The 23883-nt window shown below is 46.1% G+C and overlaps 1 protein-coding gene across 1 annotated transcript in view; it reads left to right on the top strand.

Annotated features, from left to right (window-relative positions):
- elovl2 (ELOVL fatty acid elongase 2) overlaps positions 1-23883 on the top strand; it is a 185823-nt gene that overhangs the window by 113684 nt on the left and 48256 nt on the right. The window contains exon 4 of the mRNA XM_070880178.1: positions 7560-7731. Within this exon, the coding sequence (XP_070736279.1) occupies positions 7560-7731 (172 nt within the window). The remainder of the gene's footprint in view (positions 1-7559; positions 7732-23883) is intronic.

Raw genomic sequence — 23883 nt, 5'->3', positions numbered from 1 at the left:
ACGCCCAGCTCCTGCTTCCTCCCGGCCGACTCAACTCCCGCTTCCCCCCCCGCCCCCGGACCGGACCCGACCCCGACGACACCGACCCGACTCCCGCTTCCCCCCCCCACCGCCACCGGCCCCCAGACCCAATCGGACCCGACCCTCCGGACTGGACCCGACCCGCACTTCCCCTCCCCCGACCCGAACCGAACCGACCGACCTCCCACCACCCCCCCCGAGACCCGACCCGCACTCCCGACCCCCCCCCCACTCCGGACCGGACCCGAACCAACCTGACCTCTCTCCGCCCGCCCCCGACACGAACCGAACCGACCTCCCTCCGCCCCCCCGACCTGACCCGCGCTCCCGACCCCGACCCGTGCTCCCCCCGACCCAACCCGTGCTCCCGACCCCGGACCCCGGACCCGACCCGACCCAATGCCACCTACCTGTAAATCTGGTGCGGGGGACGGGCCTTGCCCGAAGTCCTGGGCCCGGCTGGGCCCGGCCCGTTCAGCCTCCCCCCCCACTTCTCCTTTTCTCCCCCCCTTCCCCTCTTCTCCTCCTCCCTTCCCTTTCTCCTCCCCTTCCTCCCCTTCCCCTCCCCCTCCCCCTTCCCCTTCTCCTCCCCCCCATTCTCTCCCCCTCTTCTCTCCGCCTCTCCTCTCCCCCTCCCCCTTCTCCCCCATCCCTCCCCCTCCCCTCCCCCTGCCCCCCCCTCTCCCTCTACCCCTCTCCAACCCCCTCCCCTCGCTGTCAGAAACACAGGCACTGACAGACAGAGAGTGATACACACACACAGACAGACAGACAGAGAGATAGAGACACTGACATAGACACACTGGTGGAGCGGGGCATCCCAGCACGCTGTTGGAGAGCTCCCGCTGCTGCAGTCAGTAAGTAGAAAATGTTTTATTTATTGATTTAAAAAATATATATTTCTTATTAATTTTTTTTGATTGATTTATTGGTTGATTTATTGATGTTTTTATCATTTATTATTGATGATGGCTCTTTATTTGTAAAACTGAAGTATTTAACGTTTGTAAACTTCCCTTTAAACCCCCCCCCCCCCCGCCCCCCCTATTCCCTACGCCTGATTTTCTAAAGTGTAGACAAGGTTTTTTCGAGCATACAAAAATCTTCACTTACTCCATTCTAAGTTAGTTTGGAGTAAGTTTTCACTGCCGAAACTTTGAAAACAGGCGTAAGTGGCCGGACACGCCCCCTTTTGAAAAAAAATTCTGTTCCAAAGTGAAACTGTTCTAACTGACTAGAACTGGAGCAAACTAAATGCCGAGAATTTGAATTTCTAAGTTACTCCGTTCTACACCAGTTGCTCCAAAAAATCAGGAGCAACTGAGGCCGAAACTTGGGCCCATGGTGGGCCATGAGGTTACAGATTGTGATGCAATTCAATTCTGCTGCTACTGATCGCCCACAGCACCTCATGGATGCCCAGTTTTGAGCTGGTAGATCTGTTCTGAATCTATCCCACGTAGCACGATGGTAGTGCCACACAACACGATGGAGGGTGTCTTCACTGTGAAGATGGGACTTCATCTCCATAAGGATTGTGTGGTGATCACTCCTACCAATACTGTCATGGAAAGATGCAACTGCAACAGGTAAATTGGTGAGGATGAAGTCAAGAAGGGTTTTTTCTCATTTTGGTTCTCTTACCACCTGCCGCAGGCCCAGTCTGACAGCTATGTCTTTCAGGACTCGGCCAGCTCTGTCAGTATTGGTGCTACCGAGCCACTCTTGATGATGGACATTGTAGTCCTCCATCCAGAGTACATTCTGTGCCCTTGCGATCCTCAGTGCTTCTTCCAAGTGGTGTTCTACATGGAGGATTACTGATTCATTAGCTAAGGGAGGGTGGTAGGTGGTAATCAGCCGGAGGTTTCCATGTAAAGAGGAGGTGTGTGAGTTTAGGTCAGGTGACATTCCTTATCTGATTTTTCCTCCTCTGTGACTCAAGCAAATGAGATCAGAAACACCTCTTAAGATGGCACTGTGCTCCACCAGTCCAAGTCACTACATGTTAGAACACTACCACCATGGAATATAAGATTATAAGAAATAGGAGCAGGAGTAGGCCATACGGCCCCTCGAGCCTGCTCCGCCATTCAATACGAACATGGCTGATTTGATCATGGACTCAGGTCCACCTCCCTGCCCGCTCCCCATAACCCCTTATTCCCTTATCGTTTAAGAAACTGTCTATTTCTGTCTTAAATTTATTCAATGTCCCAGCTTCCACAGCTCTCTGAGGCAGTGAGTTCCACAAATCCACAATCCTCTGAGAGAAGAAATTTCCCCTCATCTCAGTTTTAAATGGGCGGTCCCCCTATTCTAAGATTTTGCCCTCTAGTTCTAGTCTACCCTATCAGTGGAAATGTCCTCTCTGCATTCACCTTGTCAAGCCCCCTCATAATCTTATACGTTTCGGTAAGGTCACCTCTCATTCTTCTGAATTCCAATGAGTAGAGGTCCAACCTACTCAACCTTTCCTCATAAGACAACCTCCTCATTTCCGGAATCAACCTTGTGAACCTTTTCTGAACTGCCTCCAAAGCCAGTATATCCTTTCGTAAATATGGAAACCAAAACTGCACGCAGTATTCCAGGTGTGGCTTCACCAATACCCTGTACAACTGGAGCAAGACTTCCCTACTTTTATACTCCATCCCCTTTGCGATAATGGCCAAGATTCCATTGGCCTTCATGATCACTTGCTGTACCTGCATACTAACCTTTTGTGTTACTTGCACAAGTACCCCCAGGTCCTGCTGTACTACAGCACTTTGCAATCTCTCTCCATTTAAATAATAACTTGCTCTTTCATTTTTTTCTGCCAAAGTGCATGACCTCACATTTTCCAACATTATACGCCATCCGCCAAATTATTGCCCACTCACTGAGTCTATGTCCTTTTGCAGATTTTTTGTGTCCTCACACATTGCTTTACCTCCCATCTTTGTATCGTCAGCAAACTTGGCTATGTTAAGCTCGGTCCCTTCTTCCAAGTCGTTAATATAGATTGTAAATAGTTGGGGTCCCAGCACTGATCCCTACGGCACACCACTAGTTACTGATTGCCAACCCGAGAATGAACCATTTATCCCGACTCTCTGTTTTCTGTTTGTTAGCCAATCCTCTATCCATGCTAATATATAGCCCCCAACCCCGTGAACTTTTATCTTGTGCAGTAACCTTTTATGTGGCATCTTGTCAAATGCCTTCTGGAAGTCAAATACACCACATCCACTGGGGCTCCCCTTCATCCACCCTGTCCGTTACATCCTCAAAGAATTCCAGCAAATTTGTCAAGCATGACTTCCCCTTCATAAATCCATGCTGACTCTGCCTGACCGAATTTTGCTTTTCCAAACGTCTTGCTACTGCTAGTTTAATAATGGATTCCAACATTTTCCCAATCACAGATGTTAGGCTAACTGGTCTACAGTTTCCTGCTTTTTGTCTGCCTCCTTTTTTAAATAGGGGCATTACATTTGCAGTTTTCCAATCTGCTGGGACCGCCCCAGAATCCAGGAAATTTTGGTAAATTACAACCAATGCATCCACAATCCTTGCCGTTACTTCTCTTAAGACCCTTGGATGCACGCCATCAGGTCCAGGGGATTTATCTGCCTTTAGGCCCATTATCTTACCTTGTACCACCTAGTTAATGATTGTAATTGTGTTAAGTTCCTCCTCCCCTATGGAGTTTAAAGACTATTTGTAATTATCAATTAATTTTACAGGCAGTGGAAGTGAAGAAGGTTATAAATGTTAAGATGGTGATGTATACATTTTTGATAGTCAGGGATGTCAGAGGTAGGAGTGGTTTGAAATTGATGATCTTTAGTATCATTCAATGGATGAAGATGGTCACTTCTGGTACTAGAAGATAGCCTTATGTTCCCAATGTAGATCTGGGTGGAAGTTAATTTAACTCTGCCTAGTGATGTATCTTGGATAACCATGGTCTCCCAGGAGTTTGCGTAATTGCCTAACGAGTGCAGGAAGAATATTCCAGAGTTTCAATTCCCAAGGTTTATCTCTGTTTTGCCTCCCCAGCAGTTAGCATTACTAACTAGCATTACAGTTGTGGAGGGTGATGCATGATGTTGCATCAATAAATGGGCAGCATAGTCTTTTCTCACCTTTTTACATATTTGTATGTAATACAGATAATACACAGCATTTTCACTCACGATTTTCTTTTTCCCTGTTGCATTTTGATCTTTTGGTCCTTTTCTTAAGTTCCCAAAACTGCTTTCTCCATAATTTATCACCACTCTAAAAGACACGTATAAAGTGACAGGAAGTTCTAAGTATAAATTCCTTAGGAGAGAGGGCCCTCTTTTTTCAAATACATACAAACATCTTACAAATCTTATATCTGCATATACTTCCTATCAACGTTTCCATTCGAAATTCCTATGTCCTAATTGACAATGGACATTACCTGTGTAAATCTATCATTCTGTAATTACATTTGCCTGCCATTGCAGGTGCTGCACTGATGGAAGCATGTAATAACAGTGTGACCAGTTTACGTTGACTGTTTCTATTATAGATGTGAAAATGGGAATTTGTAATGTATATAAAAATAAAGTCTCAATGTATGACTTTAAAATGGGATTGTGTGCTCTAGTCCAATTATCCTCTGCTCTCTAAACCAGCTTCCTCAGAAGACTACATTTGGTCTCAGCTTCTTGCATGCACCACAGGAGATCGATTATATTAACTATATTGTGGGAGACTTCTGTTAACTAGTATTGTAGGTTGGGATTGCTGGCAGACCACTCTTGGCAACGTAATTCTACTCTCACATTGGTAGGAGTGGGCTTGTTCCGAGTAAACCTCCAGGAAGTGTTGCTAGTCTACCTGGTGCTTCCTAATACCAGACAGTTCCTCACTATCACTTGTTTTGATTTCCGTCTGCCTCATGATTGTTGTCTGGAAGGCTGCACTCCACCACAGTGTACTCTCTTTAGAAAATGTCAATTCAGAAACTCGGTTAACCAATATCCTCTTTTCCAATCCAGTTCTCTGGAATTTTAAAGAATAAAGAGTGTTCACTTCCTTGAGTGAAGTTAACTTTTCAGAGTGCCTGAGTCTAACAAACTGAATTAACAGTAGATGTGGTCAGTGATCCACAAACTTCAGTGATGGTTAAAATGGCATCATTGCTGAAGTGACTTGCTCTAGTAAACATGTCCATTGATGCTAATCCAGTTGCCTCACATTGTTGGTGCCAGAGACTCCACCCAGTCAGGTCTCTCGATATCAACAGCACTCACTCTTTGTACAAAAACATTTTAAAAAGCAGCAAAAGTAGACTGAAATACACAAACAAGTTGTAGTAGAGCTGATTTATGTTTGTAAATGATTGATCTTTAAAAGTATTCTGTTAGTGAAATCTTCTCTTTAGCTCTGGGAGTTTTATTCATTTTTTGATATCAGGTGTTCTTCACAAGCTGATTGACAGCAGAACTGACTGCTCCTCTAACTATTCGGCAGTAGTAACTACCTGTGTATCTTCATGTAAACAGTGACGTTCAGGATTGATTCCTCCTCGGGCTTTTGAGAAATCTTTGAAGGTGCCAGGACAAATTGCTAAAGTTGTTAAAAAAGCATATGGGATCCTTGATTTTATAAATAAAGGCATAGGGGGTAAAATTTGGTAGATTAGCACCACCCATTAGCACCTGCAGAGAACGGTAACGGAGTGCTGATGTAGCAGCGCCGGGGCGAGGTGAATCCAGCACCGCACAGCATTGGGCCACCGGTGCAAGGTACTGCCAGGGACTTCAACACCACGCAGATTGTGACCTCAGTGAGTGTGCAATGCTCACTGGGTGCCCGATCTGAATAATTCATTGTCGTCACTTACCTTTGCGCCTTGACCAGACAGCAACAGGGAGAGCAGGCACACAGCTGTAGGAAGCCGGCTCCAGCGATATTATTTAAAGGCATCTGCATTAATGACTCATAGTTGTCAGGGCAAGTTAGTTTCAGTGGCTTCTTGACAATTTCAGCCAGTGGATCAGTTTGTATGAGTAATGTCAAGCTTTCATATCAGCTGGCAAGTGCAAAGTGGTTACATTTATTGTTCATTGATTCAAACTGCTACACTTGGCAACATTAATAGGGGCTGTACTGACACGCCACCTCACCCTCCAGGATCTATGACAGAGGGAGTATAGGCAGACAGAAATATGGAAACATGTGCGCAGAGGGATGAGGAGGGACATCAGTGCTCTTGCTAGGAGGCCTTACCCTCCGAGGGTATTCCAACAAGACCTCTCCTACCTTCAATTAAATGACGAGCAGTGTATTAGATGGCTCCACATCACCAAGGTGGTGGTCACAAAACTCTGCCGCCTCTTCCAAACAGACCTCCAGCCTCACACCAGGTTGACTTAACCCCAGATACCTTTTGCTCACCACTTGCCCATCATACCATCCCTGTATCATGCCGTATCACAGCGTCCTCCTGGGCACAAAGGTGAAATGAGAGAGACCACAAAATAGTGCAAACTCCATTAATGTATAAACATATCACACATATCACATTAATTCTAATAACTAATGACCCTTGCGCATGCCATAGTTGAATCGCTGTTGTGTACAAGGCATTGCGTGGGTGTGAGTGTTGCGAGGTAGAGATTGTTGGTGGGTGAGTGCTGGGGTGTGGCGCATTGAGCAGTATGTGAAGCTTGTGGTATGGATGGCAGTCTGTAGCATTTGTTGAAGCCTTCATTCACCCAGCCCACCCATGTGAGCTTGTTAAACTACTTCCTACACTGTGTGTGGGTCCTGGGGATCACAGTGGGGCTTGTTGGGCCACCTCCCTCCACATAGTCCGGCAGTTTTGGTGAGGATCTCCTGCCAGTTGATGGGTACAGGCCCGCCTTCTGTCCACCACAAAAAAACAGTGTCTCCAAAGCTTCAGCGGAACACCTCCAGGCTCTCTGCCTTGGGCGGTGATCTGCTATCAGGATTTGTAAATAAGTGCTCTTTCTCTTTGTCCTTCTTCTGGTTGTTGAGGCAACTGTACACCCAACAATGCTGAGAATGAGGTGCTGCAGTATCAATGAACCTCCCCTTTAAGTAGTGAAAAAGCCTATGGCAATCATTACTTGCATTTAGACTACATCTGATATTGGTCCATCTTATCAGTGTAACACCAATGAGTTTGAGTTTTTAGACTAGAATCATGACTGCAATAATTTTAATGAGGAGTGAGGACAAATTTTGCGTGCAGTCTAGACGACTTTAAACTGGTGCTACTTAACCATTATTAGTCTAAACTCTGCCCATTATTTGGCTATAATGAATTTATAGCACTATGATTTTATGGTCTTTGGTTTCCCTATGATTATAATTTGAGCTGACTCTTTTCACTGATGTTTAATTATCGCAATGGTTAACAAGCTGGCAGTAGCATGTGAAAAAATTGACCATATCAAACTTCAGTAAATTAACAGTTTGTTCAGATAATTATTGATGTGTGTATCTTGGCACAGCGGGGCCTAAGTATGTTCATATTCATTTTACAGGTGGCTAAGGTGCTGTGGTGGTACTACTTTTCTAAAGCAATTGAATTTATGGACACAATATTTTTTGTCTTACGGAAGAAGAACAGTCAAGTTACATTTCTTCATGTATATCACCATGCAACAATGTTCAACATCTGGTGGTGCGTTCTTAACTGGATACCTTGTGGTCAAAGTAAGTTGTATTACTGGTACAAGAACAACAACTTGTATTTATATAGAGCCTTTAACGTAGTAAAACATCCCAAGGCGCTTCACATGAGTGCTACAAGATAAAAAAGATAAATTTGACACCGAGCCACATTAGAAGAAATGACAGCAGATGACAAAAAGCTTAATCGAACAGGTAGATTTTAAGGAGCGTCTGAAAGGAGGAAAGAGAGGTAGAGAGGCGGTGAGGTTTAGGAACGGAGTTCCAGAGCTTAGGGCCCAGGCAGCTGAAGGCATGGCCACTGATGGTTGATAATCAGGGATGCTCGAGGGCAGAATTTGAGGAGCACAGATATCTCAGGGAGTTGTGAGGCTGAAGGAGATTACAGAGGTAGGGAGGAGCGAAACCATAGAGGGATTTGTAAACAAGGATGAGAATTTTGAAATCAAGGTGTTGCTTAACTGGGAGCCAATGTAGGTAAGCAAGCACAAAAGTGATGGGTGAAAGGGACTTGTTGCGAGTTAGGAGACGAGCTGCTGAGTTTTGGATGACCTCAAGTTTACGTAGGGTAGAATGTGACAGGCCAACCTGGAGTGCGTTGGTGTAGTCAAGTCTCGAGGTAACAAAGGCGTAGATGAGGGTTTCAGCAGCAGATGAGCTGAGACAGGGGCAGAGATGGGCAAAGTTACAGAGGTGGAAATAGGCGGTTTTAGTTATGCCGCGGATATGTGGCCGGAAGCTCATTTCAGGGTCAAATATGACACCTTGGTTCAAACTAATAATTTGCATGGAGGGTAGAGCTATGTTAATGAGCAAAGTGGGGGGTTTGTCAGAAATAAGTCTGAAGTGCCACAAATTTGCATGCTGCGATATTTCGGCGTAAATCAATTAAACGCGAATTGCCTCTTGCACCATAATTAAGCAGATACTCTCCATGATTCCAGCCACATTGTGCTTGGTTCTGGTCCCCTCACATCATGAGTAATATAAAGGCTTTGGCAAAGACTCAGAGGTGGGACACAAGAATGATACCCAGCATAAACCACTATGGAATCATCTTATTACTTGACAGCTGCAAATGTGCTATAAAAGCTCCCATCTCATGGCTGTTCATTTTCCAAGCGCAGAAGATTTGTTTACTGCATTTGGAACACAGATCGAGCTTTAGACTTGCAAGTGTTTGGAGCAAACTCGGTATCCAGCGTCACCTCATTGGAACAACCTCTCTCACCATTGACAGATTGCTACTGTCACCTCAAGTTCACCTGCCATCTATTATATCAACATCGGAGACCTTGTAACTATCTCAACTTGGTCCTCAGAATCCCACCACGATCATCCCCAACACCAGCAGCTGCAGGCGTACTAGATGCACCAACAACAACACCAACCATCTCCGCAATCAACTGATGCTGCACAGGATACAGGGCATCAGCACCCGACCACATAGCTGCCCGGGAGACCAGGCCTCACCATAGCCAAATTTACTTCACTTGATGCTGTACACCCCTTTGGCTGCCATATAATGCGTTAGGTTGGCACCACCCCACACCAATAGCATAAAGCATCCCTACAATGCCCAAGCCATTCCTTTCACACTCATCTTTTTATTTTCTTATCAGTAGGTAACCTTTGGCATTGTTGCCAAATTAAGTTAATTTAAGAGTTAAATCATGGCAGGAGAGCCCAGACCCGTGTCATGCCCTCCTGTGCCATGTGGGAAGTCAGGGACGCTTCCAGTGTCCTTACAACTATGTATGCAGGAAGTGTGTCCAGCTGCAGCTCGTGACAGACCGAATTGCAGTACTGGAGCTGCGCATGGACTCACTCTGGAGCATCCGCAATGCTGAGGATGTCGTGAATAGCACATTTAGTGAGTTGGTCACACCGCAGGTAAAGGTTACACAGCCAGATAGGGAATGGGTGACCATCAGGCAGAGCAGTGGAAGGAAGGTAGTGCAGGGCTCTCTGCGGTCATCTCCCTCCAAAATAGATAATACCGTTTTGGGACTGTTGGGGGAGGTGACAGCAGCAGCAGCCAAGTTCATGGCATCATGGATGCCTCTGCTGCATAGGAGGGCAGGAAAAAGTATGGGAGAGCTATAGTGGTAGAGAATTCTATTGTAAGGGAAATAGATAGGTGCTTCTGAGGCTGCAATCGAGACTCCAGGATGGTATGCTGCCTCCCTGGTGCAAGGGTCAAGGATGTCTTGGAGCAGCTGCAGGGCATTCTGGAGGGGGAGGGCAAAAAGCCAGTTGTCGTGGTGCATATAGGTATCAAAGATATAGATTAAAAATGGGATGAGGCCCGAAGCTGAATTTAGGGAGCTAGGAGTTAAATTAAAATGTAGGACTTCAAAGGTAGTAATCTCAGGATTGCTACCAGTGCCACATGCTCGTCAGAGTAGAAATAGCAGGATAGTTAAGATGAATACATGGCTTGAGGAGCAGTGCAAGAGGGAAGGATTCATATTTCTGGGACATTGGAACCGGTTCTAGGGGAGGTGGGACCAGTACAAACCAGACGGTCTGCACCTGGGCAGGACCGGAACCAATGTCCGAGGGTGAGTGTTTGCTAGTGCTGTTGGGGAGGGTTTAAACTAAGATGAGAATCTATGCAGGGAAACAGAGGGAAGTAAAATGGGAGCAGAAACAAAAGATAGAAAGGAGATAAGGAAAAGTGGAGGACAGAGAAATCAAAGGCAAAAATCAAAAAGGGCCACATTTCATCATAATTCTAAAAGGACAAAGAGTGTTAAAAAAACAAGCCTGAAGGCTCTGTGTCTCAATGCGAGGAGCATTCTTAATAAGGTGGATGAATTAACTGCGCAGATAGCTGTTAACGGATATGATGTAATAGGGATTACAGAGACATGGCTCAGGTTGACCAAGGCTGGGAACTCAACATCCAGGGGTATTCAATATTCAGGAAGGATAGATAGAAAGGAAAAGGAGGTGGGGTAGCATTGCTGGTTAAAGAGGAGATTAACACAATAGTAAGGAAGGACATTAGCTTGGATGATGTGGAATCTGTATGGGTAGAGCTGCGGAACATCAAAGGGCAGAAAATGCTACTGGGAGTTGTGTACAGACCAGCAAACAGTAGTAGTGAGGTTGGGGATGGCATCAAACAGGAAATTAGTGATGCGTGCTATAAAGGTACACCAGTTATCATGGGTGACTTTAATCTGCATTTATATTGGGCTAACCAAACTGGTAGCAATACGGTGGAGGAGGATTTTCTGGAGTGTTTTAGGGATGGTTTTCCAGACCAATACGTCAAGGAACAAACTAGAGAGCTGGCCATTCTAGACTGGGTGTTGTGTAAAGAGAGACGATTAATTAGCAATCTTGTTGTGCGAAATCCCTTGGGGGAAGAGTGACCATAATATGGTAGAATTCTTCATTAAGATGGAGAGTGACACAGTTAATTCAGATACTAGGATCCTGAACTTAGGGAAAGGAAACTTCGATGGTATGAGACGTGAATTGGCTAGGATAGACTGGCGAATGATACTTAAAAGGTTGATGGTGGATAAGCAATGGCAGATATTTAAAGATCACATGGATGAACTTCAACAATTGTATGTCCCTGTCTGGCGTAAAAATAAAACGGGAAAGGTGGCTCAACCGTGGCTAACAAGAGAAATTCGGGATAGTGTTAAATCCAAGGAAGAGGCATATAAATTGGCCAGAAAAAACATAGAAACATAGAAATTAGGTGCAGGAGCAGGCCATTCGGCCTTTCGAGCCTGCACCACCTTTCAATAAGATCATGGCTGGTCATTCAACCTCAGTACCCCTTTCATGCTTTCTCTCCATACTCCTTAATGCCTTTGGCCGTAAGGGCCATATCTAATTCCTTTTGAATATATTTAACGAACTGGCCTCAACAACTTTCTGTGGTAGAGAATTCCACAGGTTAATCACTCTCTGAGTAAAGAAGTTTCTCCTCATCTCAGTCCTAAATGGCTTACCCCTTATTCTTAGACTGTGACCCCTGGTTCTGGAACTCCCCAGCAACGGGAACATTCTTCCTGCCTCTAACCTGTCCAAACCTGTCAGAATTTTATATGTGTCTATGAGATCCTCTCTCATTCTTCTAAACTCCACTGGATACAAGCCCAGTTGATCCAGCCTCTCCTCATATGTCAGTCCTACCATCCCGGGAATCATTCTGGTGAACCTTCGCTGTACTCCCTCAATAGCAAGAATGTCCTTCCTCAGCTTAGGAGACCAAAACTGAACACAATATTTCCGGTGTGGCCTCACCAAGGCTCTGTACAACTGCAGTAAGACCTTTCTGCTCCTATACTCAAATCCCCTTGCTACGAAGGCCAACATGCCACTTGCCTTCTTCGCCGCCTGCTGTACCTGCATTCCAACTTTCAATGACTGATGTACCATGATACCCAGGTCTTGTTGCACCTCCCCTTTTCTTAATCTGTCACCATTCAGATAATATTCTGTCTTCCTGTTTTTGCCACCAAAGTGGATAACCTCACATTTATCCACATTATACTGCATCTGTCATGCATTTGCGAACTCACCTAACCTGTCCAAGTCACCCTGCAGCCTCTTAGCATCCTCCTCACAGCTCACACTGCCACCCAGCTTAGTGTCATCTGCAAACTTGGAGATATTACATTCAATTCCTTAATCTAAATCATTGATGTATATTGTAAATAGCTGGGCTCCCAGCATTGAATCCTGCGGCCCAGCAGCCCAGCACTGAAAGCAGCGAACCTGGGATCTGGGAGAAATTTAGAATTCAGCAGAGGAGGACAAAAGGTTTAATTAGCAGGAGGAAAATAGAGTATGAGAGTAAGCTTGCAGGGAACATAAAAACAGACTGCAAAAGCTTCTATAAATATGTGAAGAGAAAAATATTAGTAAAGACAAATGTAGGTCCCTTGCAGTCAGAATCAGGTGAATTTATAATGGGGAACAAAGAAATGGCAGACCAATTGAACAAATACTTTGGTTCTGTCTTCACTAAGTAAGACACAAATAACCTTCCGGAAATAATAGGGAACTGAGGGTCTAGTGAGAAGGAAGAACTGAAGGAAATCCTTATAAGTCAGGAAATTGTGTTAGGAAAGTTGATGGGACTGAACGCCGATAAATCCACAGGGCCTGATAGTCTGCATCCCAGGGTACTTAAGGAAGTGGCCCTAGAAATAGTGGATGCATTGGTGGTCCTTTTCCAAAAGTCTATAGACTCTGGATCAGTTCCTATGGATTGGAGGGTAGCTAATGTAACCCCACTTTTTAAAAGAGGAAGGAGAGAGAAAACAGGGAATTATAGACCGGTTAGCCTGACATCAGTAGTGGGGAAAATGTTGGAATCAATTATTAAAGATGTAATAGCAGTGCATTTGGAAAGCATTGACAGGATCGGTCCAAGTCAGCATGGACTTATGAAAGGGAAATCATGTTTGACAAATCTTCCAGAATTTTTTGAGAATGTAACTAGTAGAGTGGACAAGGGAGAACCAGTGGATGTGGTGTATTTGAACATTCAAAAGACTTTTGACAAGGTCCCACACAAGAGATTAGTGTGCAAAATTAAAGCACATGGTATGGGGGTAATGTATTGATGTGGATAGAGAACTGGTTGGCAGACAGGAAGCAAAGAATAGGAATAAACGGGTCATTTTTAGAATGGCAGGCATTGACTAATGGGGTACCGCAAGGTTCAGTGCTGGGACCCCAGTTATTTACAATATACATTAATGATTTAGACGAAGGAATTGAATGTAATATCTCCAAGTTTGCAGATGACACTAAGTTGGATGGTAGTGTGAGCTGTGAGGAGGATGCTAAGAGGCTGCAGAGTGACTTGGACAGGTTAGGTGAGTGGGCAAATGCATGGCAGATGCAGTATAATGTAGATAAATGTGAGGTTATCCACTTTGGTGGCAAAAACAGGAAGGCAGATTATTATCTGAATGGTGACAGATTAGGAAAAGGGGAGGTGCAACAAGACCTGGATGTCATGGTACATCAGTCATTGAAGGTTGGCATTCAGGTACAGCAGGCAGTGAAGAAGGCAAATGGCATGTTGGCCTTCATAGCGAGAGGATTTGAGTATAGGAGCAGGGAGGTCTTACTACATTTGTACAGAGCCTTGAATATTGTGTACAGTTTTGGTCTCCTAATCTGAGGAAGGACATTCTTGCTATTGAGGGAAAGCAGCGAATGTTCACCAGACTGATTTCCAGGATGGCAGGACTGACATATGAAGAAAGACTGAATCGACTAGGCTTATATTCACTGGAATTTAGAAGAATGAGAGCGGATCTTTCAAAACATATAAAATTCTGACGGGATTGGACAGGTTAGATGCAGGAAGAATGTTCCCGATGTTGGGGAAGTCCAGAACTCAGCCTAAGGATAAGGGGTCAGCCATTTAGGACCGAGATGAGGAGAAATTTCTTCACGCAGAGAATTCTCTACCACAGAAAGTTGTTGAGGCCATTTTGTTAGATATATTTAAAAGGGAGTTCGATGTGGCCCTTACGGCTAAAGGAATCAAGGGGTATGGAGAGAAAGCAGGAATGGGGTACTAAATTTGCAAAAATGATCTGCCATGATCATATTGAATGGTGGTGCAGGCTTGAAGGGCCAAATGGCCTACTCCTGCGCCTACTTTCTATGTTTCTATGTTTCTATCACCATTACAGAGGGTACTGTTATGTCTCACAATTCACTGCAACTCACTAAGCCACTTCCAAAGGTGCACACAAATCTGCCCAAGAACGCAAAGTGTTCAAAATAAAGATTTCAATGTTTGACAACACATTAACAGAAACTTTAGATGAACATTGCATAAAACACTCAATCGCCTACCCTTGTGTATGGTTAGTTGGGGGTGGCTAGTGAGATGGCGAAGTGATAATATAGATAGAGAGAGCTGGATGGAAATGCAAGGTAAGTTGGTGTGAGTAAGGATGTGCAGGCATAGTGTAGGGAAGGCAGAGCGATGGGGATGCGATGAGTTGGTGTAAGGATGGGCAGGCATAGTGTAGGGAAGGCAGAGCGATGGGGATGTGATGAGTTGGTGTAAGGATGGGCAGGCATAGTGTAGGGAAGGCAGAGCGATGGGGATGTGATGAGTTGGTGTAAGGATGGGCAGGCATAGTGTAGGGAAGGCAGAGTGATGGGGATGTGATGAGTTGGTGTAAGGATGGGCAGGCATAGTGTAGGGAAGGCAAAGTGATGGGGATGTGATGAGTTGGTGTAAGGATGGGCAGGCATAGTGTAGGGAAGGCAGAGTGATGGGGATGTGATGAGTTGGTGTAAGGATGGGCAGGCATAGTGTAGGGAAGGCAGAGCGATGGGGATGTGATGAGTTGGTGTAAGGATGGGCAGGCATAGTGTAGGGAAGGCAGAGCGATGGGGATGTGATGAGTTGGTGTAAGGATGGGCAGGCATAGTGTAGGGAAGGCAGAGTGATGGGGATGTGATGAGTTGGTGTAAGGATGGGCAGGCATAGTGTAGGGAAGGCAGAGTGATGGGGATGTGATGAGTTGGTGTAAGGATGGGCAGGCATAGTGTAGGGAAGGCAGAGTGATGGGGATGTGATGAGTTGGTGTAAGGATGGGCAGGCATAGTGTAGGGAAGGCAGAGCGATGGGGATGTGATGAGTTGGTGTAAGGATGTGCAGGCATAGTGTAGGGAAGGCAGAGCGATGGGGATGTGATGAGTTGGTGTAAGGATGGGCAGGCATAGTGTAGGGAGGGCAGAGTGATGGGGATGTGATGAGTGGCACAGCAGGATGAGGTTGAGTGTGGCTTTGTAGTAACGTTTCGTGGTCTACTAAGATCACTGCAGCCTGGTCCTCCTGATGGCATCCCTGCTTGTGCCCTCCTGTGCAATGTACAACCAGGCTGTGTTGGTCTCCTGGGGAGGTCACTTCCGCCCATTGAAAGGGAAGAGACCCTCCCTGCATGCTGCGACTACCTATATAAGCATATAGAGGGAGTCATGGGAGAACTGGGTGCAGCTGTGCACCTCTGTGCAGTACATGTCAGTGTTTGCGGCACCTCAATGCTGTGGAACACTGTCAGCACAACTATAAAAATTAATTTGCGCATGGTCCCTTTAAGGAAACCGTCTGATGATGCGTCATCAAATTACGTCATCAGACCCGCTTCCTTCAATTGGCCAGCAAACACGCCCAATCAGGGGGAAATCATTTTACACTGCGGGTTGGGACCCACCACCGACATCGCCCGCGACGGACCCACTGAGTTAGGCGAAATCGCGGCCTAAGAGTTGGAACTGTTGATTCAAGTTTACAGTTTACCATGAAGTTGCACAGAATCAGAGTGGCAATCTGTTGTACTACAGGTAAATAATTCAACTTAAATAAAAGCAAGCAGCAAGTATTGAGGTTTTGGTGTAATTAAGCATTGTAGAAGCCTCACATCGGCAATTAATAAGAGGGAAAAAAATCTACACACAGATTTTAATGTATTTTTGAAGACATTATTTGATTTAAATCGTTATGCAGAAGAATTTCCATGAGGTTCTCCTGCTCTTTGTCTGTAACTTTGACAGAAGATCAGCGAAACTAGGGAGAGAAAACTGTGTGAATGGCTGTTTACTGATGATACTGATTATAGAGCGGAGTAACACTGGTGACCAAGATCTTGGTTGAATAAATATGTTTTGGGAAGGTGGACAAAAAGATATAAAGAGATGGATGATTTAGGAAGAAAGTTCCACAGAATAGAGCCAAGATGACTGAAGGCTCTACTGCTCATGAAGGAGAGGGATAGAGGAATGCTCAGAAAGGCAGAATCAGAGGACTGGAGTGGTCATGGATGAGATACTGATGCATGATTGGCAAGGATGTGAAAGGACTTATAGGTGAGAACAAATTCAGTGCTGAGGGAAAGGGGTGGGCTGGGGTTGGTGGATGAGGGGCTATTGTAGTTCAAAAAAGTTATGAGGGGCCTGGATAGAGTGGATAGAGTGGCAAAGGGATCAACAACCAGGGGGCATAGATTTAAAGTAATTGGCGGGAGGTTTAGAGGAGATATGAGGGGAAGTTTCTTTACCCAGAGGATGGTGGGGGTCTAGAATTCACTGCCTGAAAGGGTGGTAGAGGCAGAAACCCTCACCACATTTAAAAGATACTTGGACATGCACTTGAGTTGCCGTGGCCGAAGGGGCTACGGACCAAGATGTGGAAAGTGGGATTAGGCTGGATACCTCTTGGTCGGCCGGCGCGGACACAATGGGCCAAAATGGCCCTTTCCGTGCTGTAAATTTCTATGATTCTATGAACAAGGTATTGGGCAAGTAGGACCAAGGTGCTGGATGCAGAGTTATGGATGAGTTCTAGTTTATGGAGAGCGGACGTCAGCAGGACAGCAGGGAGGACATTAGAGAAATCAAGGGGATGAATTTGCCCCTTTGTGCAGTGCTAGTCTGCGCCGCCGGCCAGCAATAACGGTGCGCTAATGAGTTGGCACGCGGGTGCGGCAGACACATTGCGCCGAGCGGATACGCCCCCAGGACTCCGCTGGTGAAATGTGGTTTGCGCTGCAGCACACGCATGGCAATGATGTCATTGCCGTGTGCGCTGACCCCTTATCATCCCGCGCCGACCCTTTGTGCCCTTCAGCGTGGGGCGATGCCAATGACAGCTTCTCCATGCAAGAAGCTGTGCTGGCTGTGGCGCCCCGGCTTTCCTTGAAGGGGAGGTGGTAGCGTGGCAGTCGCCATCTTTTTTATGTCAGCCGACTTTTTAATCGGCCCGACAATGGCGGCCGCTAATGTGGCCTGGTCACCAACATGCAACCCAGCACCCCTCTTGGGTGCCGGGCCACTGGCCCGGGAAACACCCACCCTGATGGCCCAGTGGGCAGCACTGAAATTGCTGCTAAGATCGCAGTTGCTCTCCCCTTTAAGAGAAAGGGACGGAAGTTGCGATGCGACGGCATGATGCGACAAATCAGCGATGTGCTGACATCATCAGCGCCGCGCTGATGTACGGAGCACAGCACTGAACGTCGCGCGGCGCAGTGCTGAATGTGCGAGCGCCACAAGAATGCCCGGTTACTGCCCTCAACATTTTTTTTCTTTAAAGAGGCGAATGCAGTTGTAGCCCCGGCACAAAACTTTCAGCGGATTCGAATTATGTGCTACATTCCCAGCATGGGGCAAATTCAGTCCCCAAATCTGGAACTGATGAAAACATTAAGAGTAAGGCAGGGATGGAGGAGGGAGACATTGTGAAGGAGGAAGTAAGCAAATCAATATTAGTGCTGAGTTGTTTTTGTACAGTTTATCCATTAATAGGAGGTTGCAGGTCTGGTGATTGAGTTTCCCAATAGCAAAACTTAGTGATCAATATCTATGGACAAATGCATAAGTTCACACAGAAACTTGGATTGTCAGCATCAGAATTCATCAAAATCAAAGAAGTGCACGACTGTAAAATTATTGCATTTGTGTATTTTTAATGAGTGGCTAATTCACAGATATTAGGTACATACCAATGTTCCACCTAATTTTATTTTGGGTGTGCGGCCCCTTTAAGGGTTTGCGTGACCCATTCACAGTTTCGCGGATGCGCGACATTTAACATTGGAAAAACTGCATGGACAGACAGCTTGGAGGGAATGTTGGTACATACATATTTAAAATGTTCATTCTGTGTCAACTCTGTTCATTCACATGCACATTTTGACAGCCTATTATTTCTTTCTTGTTTTCTTTTGACCCCTCTCAAGCCTTTCTGTTCTGTCTTCTATCCTTCCTGTCACAAAAGAATGTCACCTTTCATTTTTTTCCCACCATTTCAGGCACAAATGTCTGAATAAGCCCACAGCCACACTCTGTGGCTCTCTTAGAATTGTCTGAAGGCTCCATTGGGATAACCTCCTTATGACCAGCACTCCCAACTATCCCATCTTCCTCTCTTGCCAACCTTCCAACCAGCACACCCGCTGGAGCAAATCTCCTTCCTGTTCTGCTCATTCTACCAACCACTGTGCCCTTCATCTCTGCCAGTGATCAATCACTGTCACTCTCTGAATTTCCCTCTAAAATGTTCATTCACTCATGAACAATGCCCTTGCTATTCATAACCTTATTGTGGATGACTGTATTGACATTGTAGCTTTGACATACTTGGATGACAGATGGAGCCACCTTGTCCCTTACTGAATCTTCACCGACTGAATGCCTGAAGTCCAAAAGCTGCAGACTTGAGCAAACCTGGTACACAGATCTTGCTGGACCATATCAAAACTATCGGGCCTCAACCTCCTCTGCCAAAAACACTGAATGCTCCAGAAACCACTGTCTTCTTTGCGTCACTACTAATTGTCTGCTTAAAACCTTCACCCTTGCCCCTTCCATCCTCTCCTCCAACTACAAGTGCAGCAGATCATAGACATCGTTGAACTAAGGTTGAGACCATTCATTCTGCCTTGGTATTAATCTTCCAGAACTCCCTAGATTCTAGTACAGTCCCCAAAGGTTGGAAGGTAGCAAACATAACCCTGCTATTTAAGAAAGAAGGAAGAGAAAAAATAGGGATCTATAGGCCAGTTAGCCTAACATCAGTAGTACATAAAATGTTAGAATCTATTATTAGTGATGTGGAGTATGACAAAGACACTCAACACAGGCTGTTGTGGAGAAAAGAATTGTTTAATTGCTTGATCAAGGGAGACACAGTCTACACCAGTTCCTTAACTGGATGCCTTCCCAACCATTCTCATCTAAAACTTCAGGAGCTGCTTCTTTTATACAGAATTCTTTGAAAAGTCATCATTTACATCATCATTGGTCAGTCTTTCTTCCACATGACAATTTTTTTTCGCTTTGTTACAGATTGTTCAATTTCAGCTTTGTTAATTGTTTCACATCCTCCTTGGGTATGAACATATGTATCCTGTATCCTGCCTCCTGCCACTAACAGGAATCTATTTCTTAGTTCTGAATAACAACCGAAATTGCACCATTGTCTACAGTTGCGCCTGCTAATTTCACCACATCAGCAAATTGTGTTTTTGCCTTCCTAATCTAAAACGTGTTTAACTCTTTAATTCCCGCTTCAATCCCTACTTTGGTCATATGATTAATCTATTAGTCCACCATGACCAATTCTTTTACCTTACTCGACTTGTGTGTCTCCCGTCCCGATTTCATTGATCAGGTGATAGGATTGGGACACTCACGACTCATATCAGGTATTCGTGTTGGTTTGGTTTGTCTCCCCTGTTACTTACTTTCAGCAAAGGCTTTGTTTCATATTTCTGAACGGCTTTTACCAGTTCTTTCATCCTTCTCCTCCTACATCTAAAGCACCATTCAAACAGTAACATAAGTATAACCAACATCTGCAATATCACTAATACATGTGACATAATTCTTATCCAAGGATGTACATGAACATTAAGTCCAAAATTCCATTGGCCAACACTTTCTTTGTGTCTTTTGCAGCTTAACAATCTTTTTCATCAGGATGATGTATTTTATCGTTGCTCACAGACACTCTTCTCCAACACTGTTTGTTCCTCACTTAGTTTGGGAATGGGTTTTCACTGAGACTCTTTGAAGCCCTTGTACCCTGGCTTTACAGTGTCTACTACCGTTCCACTGACAGTTTCTTCTTTTAATTCTGGGTATGTAATATGTCCCTGAATATTAATCTCTTCTCGGGTCGTGAAGAAAAAGTCGGTGGTAGTGATGGGGCAGTGCGTTACTCCTCCCACAGTCATGTTATTGGCTGTGGTGCTTGTTGTGTATCTGTAAAGCATGCACTCCCATGTTCCACCACCAGGGAGCGCATCCCCTGAAGTCCCAAGGGATCCCAGCATCCCTTGGGAGCACTGTATATAAGCCGGCCCCTAAGGCCTGTTCCTCACTCTGGAGTGTCTTAATAAAGACTGAGGTCACTGTTACTTTAACCTCCCTGTGTGCAGTCTCATCTGTGTTAGGAACACAATAACTGGCGACGAATATACGAGTCCAACGCAAAGATGCAGCAAACTGTGAGCATCCTGGAGAAGTTCTCGGAGGGTGAGGACTGGGAAGCCTATGTCGAACGGTTAGACCAGTACTTTGTAGCCAACGAGCTGGACGGAGAAGGAAGCGCTGTGAAAAGGAGAGCGGTCCTCCTCACGGTCTGCGGGGCACCGACCTACAGCCTCATGAAGAATCTTCTGGCTCCGGTGAAACCCACAGATAAGTCATATGAGGAGCTGGTTCTGGAGCATCTTAACCCGAGGAAGAGCGTGCTGATGGCGAGGTATCGGTTCGCCACATGCCAGCGATCTGAAGGTCAGGAAGTGGCGAGCTACGTCGCCGAGCTAAGGCGACTTGCAGGACAATGTGAGTTTGATTGCTACCTGGAGCAGATGCTCAGAGACTTTTTTGTACTGGGCATTGGCCACGAGACCATCGTACGAAAACTTTTGACTGTGGAGACACCGACCCTCAGTAAGGCCATTGCGATAGCACAGGCGTTTATGTCCACCAGTGATAACCCCAAACAAATCTCTCAGCACACAATTGCTAGCAATGTTCATAAATTAACTGGAACTGTGTTTGCGAGCAGAAATGTGCAGGGCAGAAACCACAAGTCTGCAAATGCCAGCAGCCTCAGGTGACCCAGATGACTGAGTCCGCAACAAAGGATGAATGCAAAGCAATTCACACCTTGTTGGCATTGTGGAGGCTTCCATTCAGCCTATTCATGCTGCTTCAAAGGGTATGTTTGCAAGAGCTGTCGAACAATGGGGCACCTCCAGACGAGCTGCAAGCTCTGCAAAACCTGCTAATCAGCACGTGGCAGAGGAAGATCGGTCCATGGTGGATCAAAGCAAATTCGAGCCTCAGAGAGATGAGACAGATGCTGAAGTACACGGGGTGCACACATTTTGACGAAATGTCCGCCTATAATGCTAAATGTAAAATTGAATGGCTTACCCGTAGCCATGGAACTGGACACTGGCGCTAGATGTTTGAGAGACTGTGGTGCAACAAGGCACTTAGACCAGCCCTGAGCCCCATCCACATGAAACTGAGAACGTACATCAAAGAGCTCATCACTGTCCTAGGCAGCGCCATGGTCAAGGTCACCTACGAGGGCACGGTGCACGAACTGCCACTTGGATTGTCCCGGGCGATGGCCCCACACTGCTTGGAAGGAGCTGGCTGGGCAAAAATCCGCTGGAACTGAGATGACATCCGAGCGTCGACGAGGCCTCATGTACCCAGGTTCTTAACAAATTTCCTTCCCTTTTTGAGCCAGGCATTGGAAACTTTTCCAGGGCGAAGGTGCAGATCCACTTGGTCCCAGAGGCACGACCCATTCACCACAAGGCGCGAGCGGTACCTCACATGATGAGGGAGAGAGTGGAAATCGAGCTGGACAGGCTGCAACGCGAGGGCATCATCTCCCCAGTGGAATTCAGCAAGTGGGCCAGCCCGATTGTTCCAGTGCTCAAAAGCGATGGCACGGTCAGGATATGCAGTGATTATAAAGTAACTATTAATCATTTCTCGCTACAGGACCAATACCCGCTACCTAAGGCAGACGAACCTATCTGCGACACTGGCAGGAGGCAAGACGTTCACCAAGCTCGAACTGACTTCAGCCTACATGACGCAGGAGCTGGAGGAGTCTTCGAAGGGCCTCACCTGCATCAACACGCACAAGGGACTGTTCATCTACAACAGATGCCTGTTTGGAATTCGGTCGGCTGCAGCGATCTTCCAGAAAAACATGGAGAGCCTACTCAAGTAGGTACCACGCATGATGGTTTTTCAGGGCGACATATTAGTCATGGATCGGGACACCGTCGAGCACCTACAAAACCTGGAGGAGGTCCTCCAGTGACTGGATCGCATAGGGCTGCGGCTGAAGAGGTCGAAATGCTTCTTCATGGCAAAAGAAGTGGAGTTTTTGGGGATAAAGATTGCGGCGGACGGCATTCAGCCCACAGACGCCAAGACAGAGGCTATCAGGAACGTGTCCAGGCCACAGAACGTCACGGAGCTGCGGTCGTTCCCGGGACTCCTCAACTATTTTGCTAACTTCCTACCGGGGTTAAGCACCCTTTTAGAGCCCCAACATGTGTTATTGCGTAAAGGTGAGAACTGGGTATGAGGAAAAAAAACAAGTAATTGCTTTTGAGAAAGCCAGAAACATTTAATGCTCCAACAAGCTGCTTGTATTGTATAACCCGTGTAAAAGACTTGTGTTAGCATGTGATGCGTCGTCGTATGGAGTCGGGTGTGTATTACAACAAGCTAGCGCTGCGGGGAAGTTGCAAGTTGTCGCATATGCCTCCAGGAACTTGTCTAAGGCCAAGAGGGCCTACAGCATGATTGAGAAAGAGGCATTAGCGTATGTATTCGGGGTAAAGAAAATGCATCAGTACCTGTTTGGCCTCAAATTTGAGCTGGAAACCGATCACAAGCCCCTTATATCCCTGTTCGCTGAAAACAAGGGGGTAAATACTAATGCCTCAGCCCGCATACAAAGGTGGGCACTCGCGCTATCAGCATATAACTATACCATCCGCCACAGGCCAGGCACTGAGAACTGTGCGGATGCTCTTGCCCACCACGGGGGTGGAAATGGCTCAGCCTGCAAACTTGTTGATGGTGGTGCAGCCCGCAGACTTGTTGATAGTCACGGAATCGTTTGAAAATGATAAATCACCTGTCACCGCCCGCCAGATTAGAACTTGGACCAGCCAAGATCCTCTGCTGTCCCTAGTAAAAAATGTGTACTACATGGGAGCTGGGCCAGCATCCCCATTGAAATGCAAAAGCTAATCAAGCCAGTCCAGCGGCAAAAGGATGAGCTGTCCATTCAGGCAACTGGGGTAACTGCGTAGTGCTACCCAAAAAGGGCAGGGAGACATTCATCTCAGATCTCCACAGCACACACCTGGGTATAGTAATGATGAAAGCGATAGCCAGATTCCACGTGTGGTGGCCCGGTATCGACTCTGACTTAGAGTCCTGTGTACGGCAATGCAGCGTGTGCTCAGTTGAGCAACGCACCCAGAGAGGCACCACTAAGTTTGTGGTCCTGGCTCCCCAGACCATGGTCGAGATCCATGTCGACTATGCAGGCCCGTTTCTCGGTAAAATGTTCCTGGTGGCAGTGGATGCTTTTTCAAAATGGATTGAATG

This window comes from Pristiophorus japonicus, chromosome 5 (genome assembly GCF_044704955.1).
Source record: "Pristiophorus japonicus isolate sPriJap1 chromosome 5, sPriJap1.hap1, whole genome shotgun sequence".
In the NCBI taxonomy this organism is placed as follows: domain Eukaryota; kingdom Metazoa; phylum Chordata; class Chondrichthyes; family Pristiophoridae; genus Pristiophorus; species Pristiophorus japonicus.
This window is presented reverse-complemented; position numbering and strand designations above follow the sequence as displayed.